The sequence below is a fragment of the Mytilus edulis genome, chromosome 1 (assembly GCF_963676685.1).
Source record: "Mytilus edulis chromosome 1, xbMytEdul2.2, whole genome shotgun sequence".
In the NCBI taxonomy this organism is placed as follows: Eukaryota; Metazoa; Mollusca; class Bivalvia; order Mytilida; family Mytilidae; genus Mytilus; species Mytilus edulis.
This window is the reverse complement of record NC_092344.1, coordinates 49,010,121-49,027,491: the sequence shown is the minus strand read 5'-3', so window position 1 is coordinate 49,027,491 and position 17,371 is coordinate 49,010,121. Positions and strand designations below refer to the sequence as shown.

Genomic DNA, 17,371 nt, shown 5'->3' with positions numbered 1-17,371 from the left:
CATATGTGATTGTTTACAATGCTATATTAATGTAGTGATTGGCATCGTTGGGTAGAAGTTTGTTGTAAATTCTACCCTGGTATTTGTAGCTAAACAGAATTATTTCAGATGGAACAAACTGTCTCTGAAATAAAATTTTGATAAATTTCACAACTGTAGTTATGAAATTGTTCATTTTAGGTTGTGAAGAAAGTAACTTCTGGCTCTGGTTCCAGTACAAGTGGTGTATCACAGGGCAGTATGGGTTCCAAAGAATTACATTATGTCCTGAGAGTCCTGGGTCCAGCAGCCTGTCGACATCCTGAATTGTTCACAGAAGTAGTCAAATCTATCTTGCGGGTAGCCTTACCACCACCTGCTAAACGAGGTTTGTAAACATTCAAGATGTAAAAACAGGGGGAGGTATAGTAAGAGCCACTATATGGCCCCTGAAATTGATATTGAAAATTTGACATGCACAAAATTTCCTGATATACAGATTAACAGCTTGCACCTCATTTTAATAACACAATCTTGTTATTTTAGTAAACAGAATATTTTAAATGCTGACCAGGAAGAGAACCCAAAAATGAACAGTTGTCCAAAAAGAAATATTCACATAACTGTTTGCCCATTTATATTATGGAAACAGAGTAACAGAAGACATTATTTGTACAAATAAAGCCAAAATTTATTTGTATACATGTTATTTCTACAATAGTTGGTTGAATGCAGGATATAATTCTTAAATGTGACATGTTTTTTTTAAGTAAGGGCTGTTCCAATACATAAATGCATAGGAGGTACTTTTATAAGACCATGACTACTCATAAAATAAAAATGCTCATTTTACTTGTAATTTTAAGGTAAATGCAACAACCATAAATATTTATTTAATTTGAGTGCCTCCTGTCCCTCTTCCTGATTCATTTTTAGCTCACCTGGCCCGAAGGGCCAAGTGAGCTTTTCTCATCACTTGGCGTCCGGCGTCCGTCGTCGTCCGTCGTCGTCGTCCGTCGTCCTGCGTCCGTCGTCGTTAACTTTTACAAAAATCTTCTCCTCTGAAACTGCTGGGCCAAATTTAACCAAACATGGCCAAAATCATTATTAGGGTATCTAGTTTAAAAATTGTGTCCGGTGACACGGCCAACCAACCAAGATGGCCGCCATGACTAAAAATAGAACATAGGGGTAAAATGCAGTTTTTGGCTTATAACTCAAAAACCAAAGCATTTAGAGCAAATCTGACATGGGGTAAAATTGTTTATCAGGTCAAGATCTATCTGCCCTGAAATTTTCAGATGAATCGAACAACCCGTTTATAGGTTGCTGCCCCTGAATTGGTAATTTTGAGAAAATTTTGCTGTTTTTGGTTATTATCTTGAATATTATTATAGATATAGATAAACTGTAAACAGCAAAAATGTTCAGCAAAGTAAGATCTACAAATAAGTCAACATGACCAAAATGGTCTGTTGACCCCTTTAGAAGTTATTGCCCTTTATAGTCAATTTTTAACCATTTTTCGTAAATCTTAATTATCTTTTACAAAAATCTTCTTCTCTGAAACTACTGGGGCAAATTAAACCAAACTTGGCCACAATCATCATTCGGGTATCTAGTTTAAAAATTGTGTCCGGTGACCCGGTGTCATATGGTATTTTGAACCCCATGGTAAATTGACCCCGGGGTCAAAATACCGCTATGGTAAATTGAACCCCCCCATGGTAAATTGAACCCCCCCTGTATGGAAAATTGAACCCCCATGGTAAATTGAACCCCCCTGTTTTTTTCATCCTAGATGATTATTAGAACATTTTACATTATTCTAAAGCTTATCATAGATTAAAAAATCATTCATACAAGAAGGGGAGGTACATTTTCCATGCTTAATTAAAAGAAATATCTTTGCTTGGTATAAGTGCTCTGAAGTCTTTACCAACAAAATGTCATTCAAAATACTTATTGACACATTATAACTAGACCATATGTAGCTTGAATGATTTAATTATTTGTAATTAGAACATATGTATATATAAATATAAGGGTAGTTTTGATTTTCCATGGTAAAAAAGGGGGAGGGGGTCAAAATACCATGGTAAAGTAAAATTTTCAAAATATCTTTTCCAGCAAGTTAAATACATACAAACTACTTATTGGTGAATTGTAACTACATAAAAGAGTTAGAATTGCCAGATTTTTGGAAATTAAAGGTCTAGAGTAGGGGTTCAATATACCGTAACGGGGTCAAAATACCATGGCAAAGTAAAATTTTCAAAATATCTTTTCCAGCAAGTTTGATAAATACAAACTACTTATTGTTGTATTCTTACTTCATAAAAGAGTTAAAATTGCCAGAATTTCTGAAATTAAAGGCCTAGAGAAGGGGGTTCAATCTACCGCAGGGGGGTCAAAATACCATGGCAAAGTAAAATTTTTAAAATATCTTTTCCAGCAAGTTAAATACATACAAACTACTTATTGGTGTATTCTAACTACATAAAAGAGTTCGAATTGCCAGAATGTCTAAAATCAAAGGCCTAGAGTAGGGGTTCAATATACCGCAGGGGGGTCAAAATACCATGGCAAAGTAAAATTTTCAAAATATCTTTTCCAGCAAGTTAAATACATACAAACTACTTATTGGTGTATTCTTACTACATAGAAGAGTTAGATTTGCCAGATTTGTTTAAATTAAAGGTCTAGAGTAGGGGTTCAATATACCGCAGGGGGGTCAAAATACCATGGCAAAGTAAAATTTTCAAAATATCTTTTCCAGTAAGTTTAATAAATACAAACTACTTATTGTTGTATTCTAACTTCTTAAAACAGTTGGAATTGCCAGAATTTCTAAAATTAAAGGCCTAGAGTAGGGGTTCAATATACCGCAGGGGGGTCAAAATACCATGGCAAAGTAAAATTTTCAAAATAACTTTTCCAGCAAGTTAAATACATACAAACTACTTATTGGTGTATTCTTACTACATAAAAGAGTTCAAATTGCCAGAATTTCTTAAATAAAAGGCCTAGAGTAGGAGTTCAATATAGCCCAGGGGGGTCAAAATACCATGGCAAAGTAAAATTTTCAAAATAACTTTTCCAGCAAGTTAAATACATACAAACTACTTATTGGTGTTTTCTTACTACATAAAAGAGTTCAAATTGCCAGAATTTCTAAAATAAAAGGCCTAGAGTAGGGGTTCAATATAGCGCAGGGGGGTCAAAATACCATGGCAAAGTAAAATTTTCAAAATTTCTTTTCCAGCAAGTTTAGTACATACAAACTACTTATTGGTGTATTCTAAATACATAAAAGAGTTAGATTTGCCAGATTTCTTTAAATTAAAGGTCTAGAGTAGGGGTTCAATATACCGCAAGGGGGTCAAAATACCATGGCAAAGTAAAATTTTCAAAATTTCTTTTCCAGCAAGTTTAGTACATACAAACTACTTATTGGTGTATTCTAAATACATAAAAGAGTTAGATTTGCCCGATTTGTTTAAATTAAAGGTCTAGAGAAGGGGTTCAATATACCGCAGGGGGGTCAAAATACCATGGCAAAGTAAAATTTTCAAAATATCTTTTCCAGCAAGTTAAATACACACAAACCACTGATTGGTGTATTCTTACTACATAAAAGAGTTTAGAATTGCCAGATTTTCTAAAATAAAAGGCCTAGAGTAGGGGTTCAATATAGCGCAGGGGGGTCAAAATACCATGGCAAAGTAAAATTTTCAAAATATCTTTTCCAGCAAGTTTAATACATACAAACTACTTATTGGTGTATTCCAACTACACCAAAGAGTTAAAATTGCCAAATTTTTATGAATTAAAGGTCTAGAGAAGGGGGTTCAATATACCGCAAGGGGGTCAAAATACCATGGCAAAGTAAAATTTTCAAAATATCTTTTCAGCAAGTTAAATACATACAAACTACTTATTGGTGTATTCTAACTACATAAAAGAGTTCGAATTGCCAGAATTTCTAAAATAAAAGGCCTAGAGTAGGGGTTCAATATACCGCAGGGGGGTCAAAATACCATGGCAAAGTAGAATTTTCAAAATTTCTTTTCCAGCAAGTTTAGTACATACAAACTACTTATTGGTGTATTCTAAATACATAAAAGAGTTAGGTTTGCCAGATTTCTTTAAATTAAAGGTCTAGAGTAGGGGTTCAATATACCGCAAGGGGTTCAAAATACCATGGCAAAGTAAAATTTTCAAAATTTCTTTTCCAGCAAGTTTAGTACATACAAACTACTTATTGGTGTATTCTAAATACATAAAAGAGTTAGATTTGCCCGATTTGTTTAAATTAAAGGTCTAGAGAAGGGGTTCAATATACCGCAGGGGGGTCAAAATACCATGGCAAAGTAAAATTTTCAAAATATCTTTTCCAGCAAGTTAAATACACACAAACCACTGATTGGTGTATTCTTACTACATAAAAGAGTTTAGAATTGCCAGAATTTTGAAATTAAAGGCCTAGAGTAGGGGACTCAATATACCGCAGGAGAGTCAAAATACCATGGCAAAGTAAATTTTTCAAAATATCTTTTCCAGCAAGTTTAATACATACAAACTACTTATTGGTGTATTCCAACTACACCAAAGAGTTAAAATTGCCAAATTTTTATGAATTAAAGGTCTAGAGAAGGGGGTTCAATATACCGCAAGGGGGTCAAAATACCATGGCAAAGTAAAATTTTCAAAATATCTTTTCAGCAAGTTAAATACATACAAACTACTTATTGGTGTATTCTAACTACATAAAAGAGTTCGAATTGCCAGAATTTCTAAAATTAAAGGCCTAGAGTAGGGGTTCAATATACCGCAGGGGGGTCAAAATACCATGGCAAAGTAAAATTTTCAAAATAACTTTTCCAGCAAGTTTGATACATACAAACTACTTCTTGGTGTATTCTAAATACATAAAAGAGTTAGATTTGCCAGATTTCTTTAAATTAAAGGTCTAGAGTAGGGGTTCAATATACTGCAAGGGGGTCAAAATACCATGGCAAAGTAAAATTTTCAAAATATCTTTTCAGCAAGTTAAATACATACAAACTACTTATTGGTGTATTCTAACTACATAAAAGAGTTCGAATTGCCAGAATTTCTAAAATTAAAGGCCTGGAGTAGGGGTTCAATATACCGCAGGGGGGTCAAAATACCATGGCAAAGTAAAATTTTCAAAATAACTTTTCCAGCAAGTTTGATACATACAAACTACTTATTGGTGTATTCTAAATACATAAAGAGTTAGATTTGCCAGATTTCTTTAAATTAAAGGTCTAGAGTAGGGGTTCAATATACCGCAAGGGGGTCAAAATACCATGGCAAAGTAAAATTTTCAAAATATCTTTTCAGCAAGTTAAATACATACAAACTACTAATGGTGTATTCTAACTACATAAAAGAGTTAGAATTGCCAGAATTTCTGAAATTAAAGGCCTAGACAAGGGGGTTCAATATACCGCAGGGGGGTCAAAATACCATGGCAAAGTAAAATTTTCAAAATAACTTTTCCAGCAAGTTTGATACATACAAACTACTTATTGGTGTATTCTAACTACATAAAAGAGTTAGAATTGCCAAATTTTTATGAATTAAAGGTCTAGAGAAGGGGGTTCAATATACCGCAAGGGGGTCAAAATACCATGGCAAAGTAAAATTTTCAAAATATCTTTTCAGCAAGTTAAATACATACAAACTACTTATTGGTGTATTCTAACTACATAAAAGAGTTCGAATTGCCAGAATTTCTAAAATAAAAGGCCTAGAGTAGGGGTTCAATATACCGCAGGGGGGTCAAAATACCATGGCAAAGTAGAATTTTCAAAATTTCTTTTCCAGCAAGTTTAGTACATACAAACTACTTATTGGTGTATTCAAAATACATAAAAGAGTTAGGTTTGCCAGATTTCTTTAAATTAAAGGTCTAGAGTAGGGGTTCAATATACCGCAAGGGGTTCAAAATACCATGGCAAAGTAAAATTTTCAAAATTTCTTTTCCAGCAAGTTTAGTACATACAAACTACTTATTGGTGTATTCTAAATACATAAAAGAGTTAGATTTGCCCGATTTGTTTAAATTAAAGGTCTAGAGAAGGGGTTCAATATACCGCAGGGGGGTCAAAATACCATGGCAAAGTAAAATTTTCAAAATATCTTTTCCAGCAAGTTAAATACACACAAACCACTGATTGGTGTATTCTTACTACATAAAAGAGTTTAGAATTGCCAGAATTTTGAAATTAAAGGCCTAGAGTAGGGGACTCAATATACCGCAGGAGAGTCAAAATACCATGGCAAAGTAAATTTTTCAAAATATCTTTTCCAGCAAGTTTAATACATACAAACTACTTATTGGTGTATTCCAACTACACCAAAAAGTTAAAATTGCCAAATTTTTATGAATTAAAGGTCTAGAGAAGGGGGTTCAATATACCGCAAGGGGGTCAAAATACCATGGCAAAGTAAAATTTTCAAAATATCTTTTCAGCAAGTTAAATACATACAAACTACTTATTGGTGTATTCTAACTACATAAAAGAGTTCGAATTGCCAGAATTTCTAAAATTAAAGGCCTGGAGTAGGGGTTCAATATACCGCAGGGGGGTCAAAATACCATGGCAAAGTAAAATTTTCAAAATAACTTTTCCAGCAAGTTTGATACATACAAACTACTTATTGGTGTATTCTAAATACATAAAGAGTTAGATTTGCCAGATTTCTTTAAATTAAAGGTCTAGAGTAGGGGTTCAATATACCGCAAGGGGGTCAAAATACCATGGCAAAGTAAAATTTTCAAAATATCTTTTCAGCAAGTTAAATACATACAAACTACTAATGGTGTATTCTAACTACATAAAAGAGTTAGAATTGCCAGAATTTCTGAAATTAAAGGCCTAGACAAGGGGGTTCAATATACCGCAGGGGGGTCAAAATACCATGGCAAAGTAAAATTTTCAAAATAACTTTTCCAGCAAGTTTGATACATACAAACTACTTATTGGTGTATTCTAACTACATAAAAGAGTTAGAATTGCCAGAATTTCTGAAATTAAAGGCCTAGACAAGGGGGTTCAATATACCGCAGGGGGGTCAAATTACCATGGCAAAATAAAATTTTCAAAATATCTTTTCCAGCAAGTTTAATAAATACAAACTACGTATATTTGTATTCTAACTACATAAAAGAGTTCGAATTGCCAGAATTTCTGAAATTAAAGGCCTAGAGTAGGGGGTTCAATATACCACAGGGGGGGTCAAAATACCATGGTAAAGTAAAATTTTCAAAACAACTTTTCCAGCAAGTTTGATATATGCATGGTGTATTCATACAACATAAAAGAGTTAGAATTGCCAGAATTTTTTGAATTAAAGGTCTACAGTAATACCGCAGGAGAGTCAAAATACCATGGCTAAGTAAATTTTTCAAAATATCTTTTCCAGCATGTTTAGTAAATACAAACTACTTATTGGAGCTTTATTACTATATTAAGGAGTAAGAAGGCTTGAATTTTTGTAATTTAAGGTATAGAAGGGGGTATATTGAAAGCCTTACTATAGACCTTGAAATTCAAAAATTCAAGCTATTCTAACTCCTTAACATATTTATAATACTCCAATAAGTAGTTTGTATGTATTTAATAAACTGGAAAAGATATTTAGAAAATTTTACTTAGCCATGGTATTTTGCCCCCCCCCCTCCTGCGGTATATTGAACCGCCTACTATAGACCTTGAAATTCAAAAATTCAAGCTATTATAACTCCTTAACATATTTATAATACTCCAATAAGTAGTTTGTATGTATTTAATAAACTGGAAAAGATATTTTGAAAATTTTACTTAGCCATGGTACATGTATTTTGACCCCCCTGCGGTATATTGAACCCCCTACTATAGACCTTGAATTTCAAAAATTCAAGCTATTCTTACTCCTCAACATAGTTATAATACTCCAATAAGTAGTTTGTATGTATTTAATATACTGGAAAAGGTATTTTGAAAATTTTACTTAGCCATGGTATTTTGACCCCCTGCGGTATAATGAACCCCCTACTATAGACCTTGAATTTCAAAAATTCAAGCTATTCTTACTCCTCAACATAGTTATAATACTCCAATAAGTAGTTTGTATGTATTTAATATACTGGAAAAGGTATTTTGAAAATTTTACTTAGCCATGGTATTTTGACCCCCCCTGCGGTATATTGAACCCCCTACTATAGACCTTGAATTTCAAAAATTCAAGCTATTCTTACTCCTCAACATAGTTTGAACATAGTTATAATACTCCAATAAGTAGTTTGTATGTATTTAATATACTGGAAAAGATATTTTGAAAATTTTACTTAGCCATGGTATTTTGACCCCCCTGCGGTATATTGAACCCCCTACTATAGACCTTGAATTTCAAAAATGCAAGCTATTCTTACTCCTCAACATAGTTATAATACTCCAATAAGTAGTTTGTATGTATTTAATAAACTGGAAAAGATATTTAGAAAATTTTACTTAGCCATGGTATTTTAACCCCCCTGCAGTATATTGAACCCCCTACTATCGACCTTGAATTTCAAAAGTTCAAGCTATTCTAACTCCTTTAATAACATAGTAATAATACTCCAATAAGTAGTTGGTATGTATTTAATATACTGGAAAAGATATTTTGAAAATTTTACTAAGCCATGGTATTTTGACCCCCTTGCGGTATAATGAACCCCCCCTATAGACCTTGAATTTCAAAAGTTCAAGCTATTCTAACTCCTTAACATAGTTATAATACTCCATAAGTAGTTTGTATGTATCTTATATACTGGAAAAGATATTTTGAAAATTTTACTTAGCCATGGTATTTTGACCCCCCTGTGGTATATTGAACCCCCTACTATAGACCTTGAATTTCAAAAATTGAAGCTATTCTAACTCCTTAACATAGTTATAATACTCCAATGAGTAGTTTGTATGTATTTAATATACTGGAAAAGATATTTTGAAAATTTTACTTAGCCATGGTATTTTGACCCCCCTGCGGTATATTGAACCCCCCTACTATAGACCTTGAATTTCAAAAATTCAAGCTATTCTTACTCCTCAACATAGTTATAATACTCCAATGAGTAGTTTGTATGTATTTAATATACTGGAAAAGATATTTTGAAAATTTTACTTAGCCATGGTATTTTGACCCCCCTGCGGTATATTGAACCCCCTACTATAGACCTTGAATTTCAAAAGTTCAAGCTATTCTAACTCCTTAACATAGTTATAATACTCCAATAAGTAGTTTGTATGTATTTAATATACTGGAAAGGGTATTTTGAAAATTTTACTTAGCCATGGTATTTTGACCCCCCTGCGGTATATTGAACCCCCTACTATAGACCTTGAATTTCAAAAATTGAAGCCATTCTAACTCCTTAACATAGTTATAATACTCCAATTAGTAGTTTGTATGTATTTAATATACTGGAAAAGGTATTTTGAAAATTTTACTTAGCCATGGTATTTTGACCCCCCTGCGGTATATTGAACCCCCTACTATAGACCTTGAATTTCAAAAATTCAAGCTATTCTAACTCCTTAACATAGTTATAATACTCCAATAAGTAGTTTGTATGTATTTAATATACTGGAAAAGGTATTTTGAAAATTTTACTTAGCCATGGTATTTTGACCCCCCTGCGGTATATTGAACCCCCTACTATAGACCTTGAATTTCAAAAATTGAAGCTATTATAACTCCTTAACATAGTTATAATACTCCAATAAGTAGTTTGTATGTATTTAATATACTGGAAAAGGTATTTTGAAAATTTTACTTAGCCATGGTATTTTGACCCCCCTGCGGTATATTGAACCCCCTACTATAGACCTTGAATTTCAAAAATTCAAGCTATTCTTACTCCTCAACATAGTTATAATACTCCAATAAGTAGTTTGTATGTATTTAATATACTGGAAAAGGTATTTTGAAAATTTTACTTAGCCATGGTATTTTGACCCCCCTGCGGTATATTGAACCCCCTACTATAGACCTTGAATTTCAAAAATTGAAGCTATTCTAACTCCTTAACATAGTTATAATACTCCAATGAGTAGTTTGTATGTATTTAATATACTGGAAACGATATTTTGAAAATTTTACTTAGCCATGGTATTTTGACCCCCCTGCGGTATATTGAACCCCCTACTATAGACCTTGAATTTCAAAAATTCAAGCTATTCTTACTCCTCAACATAGTTTCAACATAGTTATAATACTCCAATAAGTAGTTTGTATGTATTTAATATACTGGAAAAGATATTTTGAAAATTTTACTTAGCCATGGTATTTTGACCCCCCTGCGGTATATTGAACCCCCTACTATAGACCTTGAATTTCAAAAATGCAAGCTATTCTTACTCCTCAACATAGTTATAATACTCCAATAAGTAGTTTGTATGTATTTAATAAACTGGAAAAGATATTTAGAAAATTTTACTTAGCCATGGTATTTTAAACCCCCCTGCAGTATATTGAACCCCCTACTATCGACCTTGAATTTCAAAAGTTCAAGCTATTCTAACTCCTTTAATAACATAGTAATAATACTCCAATAAGTAGTTGGTATGTATTTAATATACTGGAAAAGATATTTTGAAAATTTTACTAAGCCATGGTATTTTGACCCCCTTGCGGTATAATGAACCCCCCTATAGACCTTGAATTTCAAAAGTTCAAGCTATTCTAACTCCTTAACATAGTTATAATACTCCAATAAGTAGTTTGTATGTATCTTATATACTGGAAAAGATATTTTGAAAATTTTACTTAGCCATGGTATTTTGACCCCCCTGCGGTATATTGAACCCCCTACTATAGACCTTGAATTTCAAAAATTGAAGCTATTCTAACTCCTTAACATAGTTATAATACTCCAATGAGTAGTTTGTATGTATTTAATATACTGGAAAAGATATTTTGAAAATTTTACTTAGCCATGGTATTTTGACCCCCCTGCAGTATATTGAACCCCCTACTATAGACCTTGAATTTCAAAAATTCAAGCTATTCTTACTCCTCAACATAGTTATAATACTCCAATGAGTAGTTTGTATGTATTTAATATACTGGAAAAGATATTTTGAAAATTTTACTTAGCCATGGTATTTTGACCCCCCTGCGGTATATTGAACCCCCTACTATAGACCTTGAATTTCAAAAGTTCAAGCTATTCTAACTCCTTTACATAGTTATAATACTCCAATAAGTAGTTTGTATGTATTTAATATACTGGAAAAGGTATTTTGAAAATTTTACTTAGCCATGGTATTTTGACCCCCCTGCAGTATATTGAACCCCCTACTATAGACCTTGAATTTCAAAAATTCAAGCTATTCTAACTCCTTAACATAGTTATAATACTCCAATAAGTAGTTTGTATGTATTTAATATACTGGAAAAGGTATTTTGAAAATTTTACTTAGCCATGGTATTTTGACCCCCCTGCGGTATATTGAACCCCCTACTATAGACCTTGAATTTCAAAAATTGAAGCTATTCTAACTCCTTAACATAGTTATAATACTCCAATAAGTAGTTTGTATGTATTTAATATACTGGAAAAGGTATTTTGAAAATTTTACTTAGCCATGGTATTTTGACCCCCCTGCGGTATATTGAACCCCCTACTATAGACCTTGAATTTCAAAAATTCAAGCTATTCTTACTCCTCAACATAGTTATAATACTCCAATAAGTAGTTTGTATGTATTTAATATACTGGAAAAGGTATTTTGAAAATTTTACTTAGCCATGGTATTTTGACCCCCTGCGGTATATTGAACCCCCTACTATAGACCTTGAATTTCAAAAATTGAAGCTATTCTAACTCCTTAACATAGTTATAATACTCCAATGAGTAGTTTGTATGTATTTAATATACTGGAAACGATATTTTGAAAATTTTACTTAGCCATGGTATTTTGACCCCCCTGCGGTATATTGAACCCCCTACTATAGACCTTGAATTTCAAAAATTCAAGCTATTCTTACTCCTCAACATAGTTATAATACTCCAATGAGTAGTTTGTATGTATTTAATATACTGGAAAAGATATTTTGAAAATTTTACTTAGCCATGGTATTTTGACCCCCCTGCGGTATATTGAACCCCCTACTATAGTCCTTGAATTTCAAAAATTCAAGCTATTCTTACTCCTCAACATAGTTATAATACTCCAATAAGTAGTTTGTATGTATTTAATATACTGGAAAAGGTATTTTGAAAATTTTACTTAGCCATGGTATTTTGACCCCCCTGTGGTATATTGAACCCCATACTATAGACCTTGAATATCAAAAATTCAAGCTATTCTAACTCCTTAATATAGTTATAATACTCCAATAAGTAGTTTGTATGTATTTAATATACTGGAAAAGATATTTTAAAAATTTTACTTAGCCATGGTATTTTGACCCCCCTGCGGTATATTGAACCCCCTACTTAAAAGCACAAATTAAAAAAAATGATAGCCAATAAATTGTAAATAAGATTATCTGCAATACTTTTATCAAAATATTTATCAAAACCAGGGGGGTTCAATATACCGCAGGGGGGTTCAAAATACCATATGTGAAAAATGACCCCGGGGTCAAAATACCATGCGGTATAATGACCCCGGGGTCATTTTACCGCATGGTATTTTGACCCCGGGTTCACTTTTTAGGGGGTTCAAAATACCATATGACACCGGCCAACCAACCAAGATGGCCGCCATGGCTAAAAATAGAACATAGGGGTAAAATGCAGTTTTTGGCTTATCACTCAAAAACCGAAGCATATAGAGCAAATCTGACATGTAGTAAAATTGTGTATCAGGTCAAGATCTATCTGCCCTGAAATTTTGAGATGTATCGGACAACTCGTTGATAGGTTGCTGCCCCTGAATTGGTAATTTTAAGGAAATTTTGCTGTTTTTGGTTATTATCTTGAATATTATTATAATTAGAGATAAACTGTAAACAGCAATAATGTTCAGCAAAGTAAGATTTACAAATAAGTCAACATGACCAAAATGGTCTGTTGACCCCTTTAGGAGTTATTGCCCTTTATAGTCAATTTTTAACCATTTTTCGTAGATCTTAGTTATCTTTTACAAAAATCTTCTCCTCTGAAACTACTGGACCAGATTTAACCAAACATGGCCAAAATCATTATTAGGGTATCTAGTTTAAAAATTGTGTCCGGTGACCCGGCCAACCAACCAAGATGGCCGCCATGGCTAAAAATAGAACATAGGGGTAAAATGCAGTTTTGGCTTATCACTCAAAAACCAAAGCATTTAGAGCAAATCTGACATGTGGTAAAATTGTTTATCAGGTCAAGGTCTATCTGCAACAACAAAAGAAAGAGAGTTTTTAACGACCTCAGCTGGCTATACAACCGTTGCACAATCAACTGAATTTTGCAGAAATCATTTATAGGATAGATTGCCCATATATGATAATTTTTTATTACCTTTTTTTTTTTTTTTGGCAAAGGCGGGGGGGGGTTGCGCAACAACAAAACTACTTCACAACTTTCTCATTACTTTGCATTTCTTGTTAGATAAATTTTACAAAAATTCTCCCCTGAACAACTGTCGGATTTAAACAAACTTGGTTTAAATCACCACTAGGATATCCAGGGACCACTGTGTATGATGACCCTGCCTGCCCACATGGCTGAAATAAAACATAGGTTTCAAATGCACTCTTTAGTATTATATCTCTGAAACTAAACAACAGTACAACAGTTGCATTTATCATGCAACAATTGTAAATAAAAATATCAGGTGAGCGACACAGGGTCCTTGGACCCTCTAGTTAAACAGCCCTGATTAGACTGATTTTGTTTTTTGACAGGCTTTTTTTTTTTTAACATTTATATTGTTTACTTAAAGTAAAATATATATTTTGTAGATGAAGACGAGATGAGGTTTTATGGTCCTAATAGTCCTCAACTTCTGAAGTGTATAGCCAGTAAACATACCATCAATTATACAGTAGAATCTCCATTGAAAGAAGTTCTTTTTGATCTCTTAAATGCTCTTATATGCAAGTGTCACTATGCAGAGGAAGGTATGTACAAATCACTCTAGATACAGTAAACAATAGACATATGTTCTTGCTCAACATATTTTATTGCTGCAATGTAATCTCTTGTTATTCATTATTGTAAGTTCAAAAAAATTGCATATTAAAATTGTTGAGAATTAACCAATGAAGAAATGATAATGAATGTATTGGGAATGAGTTTGATGCTTGGAAAAAATGTTATATCAGAACATATAATGGTGCATTGTACAAGTTCAAGCTCAAGGGTGTAGCATGCACATGTGATATTTCTTGATCTTGACTTGAGCCTCTTGTGATCTGGTAAATATTGACATTAAATTAACAGATGGTCTGTTTCTACACTAGTGGACATAGTATTTTAAATATCAGCAGAAAGTTACAGCTAATTCCTTATGCTTGTAGAGTAAAACATCGGTAGGCTTGCTTGGTCTGTTTATATAAAGGTTAATTCAAGCTTTGTAATTAACATTGACATCTTCAAACAATACATGGGCATATTTTAACTTGCATATATTATATTTAGATTTAAGTGGACGTTATCCTTATTAAAATTGTACAATATATACAAACAAAGAAATCAAGCTTATTAAAGTATTGTTTTACATGCATTAGGAAATTAGCTGTAAATTGACATAGTTTTTTTTTTCTCCTAACATTAGAATTTGTAATTGATCACAATTGTCAGATATATAATAAAAAGAAACTGTCTGTATATTTCTAGAAAATAAAGTACAAGAACCAAAAACTTTGGCAGAGGCAGTAGCTGAAGCAGAAAGAACAATAGCCAGACAGAACAGTGCAATAGACATGGTCACAGAGGATGAAACATCTGTAAGTAGGAAACTTGTTTCTGTTGTCATGTTTGTATTGGGATTGGAAATTATGTTAGAGAAAGAAAATATTATACTTCTGGCCTTGTGGACATACAAATTTTGACCAGGATCATCATATTCAAAATCAGATATTAACCAACCAAAATACTGGATTTGGTGTTTCAAACACAAAATTATACTCTTGAGTACAGAAATAAGTGTTATAACCAAGGGCCAGTTTTTTTTTTTGTTACAATTTTGAACTCCCTTAAATGGAGACTTAGGCATGCTATTTTTGGTGTCGATAGTGTCAACCATTGTTGAAGTTTATGATTAGGTTTTAGATGAGACATGTCTCAGTGATTTTGGTAAAGGATTAATTAACATGGTAAAAAGTACATGCATGATATGAAATACTGTTAAACAAACAGGTGTTAATAGTTATCAAAGGTACCAGGATTGTAATTTAGTACGCCAGACGCGCGTTTCGTCTACATAAGACTCATCAGTGACGCTCATATCAAAATATTTATAAAGCCAAACAAGTACAAAGTTGAAGAGCATTGAGGATCCAAAATTCCAAAAAGTTGTGCCAAATACGGCTAAGGTAATCTATGCCTGGGATAAGAAAATCCTTAGTTTGTTAAAAGAGTTTTTTTGAGATTGAAAAAAACAAAAAAAAACATGTTATCATACTTTAATCACAGTAAAGCAGGTTATTGCATCTTTTTCTAATTGAATATGTCAATGATGAATTTTATAATGACAAGCATATGACTGAATTATGCATGTTGACAATTTTTATTCGAGTGTGATACACCAAAAGAAGTATATTTTCGAAACAAAATGGAACATTTCACACCGAATTGTCAATTTGTTTGTCCTTTTTTTCAGCTATTGTTTTTTTCTGGTTTAATTATTTTACATATTTTTTCATGTAAGGAAATAACAGAACTTACTGTTAGATATGGGTTTTGCTCATTTGTAAAGGCTGTACGGTGACCTAAATTTTCTAAAAATCTAGGTCACTGGCAGTAGATGTCTCCTTTGAATTAATTTTGCATCTTATTTCAGTATTTGCTGAAATTTAGCAGTAAAATTATTTAATGAAGTAGTTGATCAACACTACAAATTCAATTCTACTGTGGGAAGTCAACATTCATTAGAGTTAAGTTTGTCGTCAATCATACAAATATAAATTTATATTTCAGAGTCAAATTGATGTCAATAATTCAGAAGCAGGCACATCCAAAGACCAGAAAGAAATAAAAGAAGACCTAAAGAACCAGAATCCATTGATGCCAAAATCTGCAGTATTACGATTGTTATCTGAAATGATTAAATCTTATTCTAGTTGTACAAGGCTAATTACAAACTACACATACCATAGTGGACAGTCAGAATTAGTAGTAGAGGTAACGTATATAGTTATTATTAATTCAAGAACAAAGTATAAATAGGAATAAAGATACAAATCATATTATTTGTTACTTTACAAAAAATACCAACCTCCATGAAAATTAAAAGATCGAATGTTCAAAATGGTATTTTTCTGACGCTATAAAAAAGATGAATATACTCCGATGAAATGAGAAAAAATAAAAGAATATAGCAACATAAACAACAAATATTATTAGATTGAATACTTAGCTGCTATGATACTACAATGAATGCAGTCTATGGTGACTTGAGTAACACCGGTATCACTCAGATTACAATTCTACCTTGACAGGTAAGTTTGTATTTAGCCTATAAAATACTTATTGAGCCTTGAGAATTGAAAGGTCAGTTTATCCCATTCATACAATAGAAGTTTACCTATAAGGGTCAGAATGGGGTTTACAAAATAGAGAATAATGTAATAGCAACAAAAAATAGAGAATAGAGAAAATGAACAACAAAATAAAGAAAAAGATAATAATGCGGTGCAAAAGTATAAAGAATAAATGTGCAAAATAAAAAGATAACTTAGGTAACTGTAATGCAATACTGATAATATAATGATCAATGTACATAATTGATAAATAATCTTGTAACAGAAAGACTATATAGTAAAATCATTTTCATGAGAATTTGCTTTACAGAATGAGAGTTATTTTTAAGGCTATTAAAAGAAAAATGCCCTAAAAATTTAAAGAATACAGATATAAAAAAAACCCACGCAGGTCCTTGTATCATTTACATTGTCAAAATATAGGACACATCTAGTCAAACTGGTTTGGTATAACTGACTGTTTCTTGCCCTAGATGTCTATATCACAGTGACCTTATGTGTTTGTGCTAAGAGTACATTGTACTGTCATATTTATTGATTTTCTGTTGGGACATGACCTACATTGTTAACATGCAAAGCAGTGGCTTGAGATTTCAACTGATATTAGTATAATAAATTAAAATTTGGAATTTTATATCCTGGTTGATGATGGTTTTTGGGACCAAGATGTTTTCTTCATTCTTGTTCACATTAT

The 17,371-nt window shown here is 32.4% G+C and overlaps 1 protein-coding gene across 15 annotated transcripts in view; it reads left to right on the top strand.

Annotated features, from left to right (window-relative positions):
* LOC139513204 (E3 ubiquitin-protein ligase HUWE1-like) overlaps positions 1 to 17,371 on the top strand; it is a 143,551-nt gene that overhangs the window by 74,142 nt on the left and 52,038 nt on the right. For all 15 annotated transcript variants that reach the window (XM_071301595.1, XM_071301579.1, XM_071301538.1 and 12 more), the window contains 4 exons: positions 181 to 367; positions 13,936 to 14,094; positions 14,813 to 14,922; positions 16,115 to 16,318. In XM_071301595.1, the coding sequence (XP_071157696.1) occupies positions 181 to 367; positions 13,936 to 14,094; positions 14,813 to 14,922; positions 16,115 to 16,318 (660 nt within the window). The remainder of the gene's footprint in view (positions 1 to 180; positions 368 to 13,935; positions 14,095 to 14,812; positions 14,923 to 16,114; positions 16,319 to 17,371) is intronic.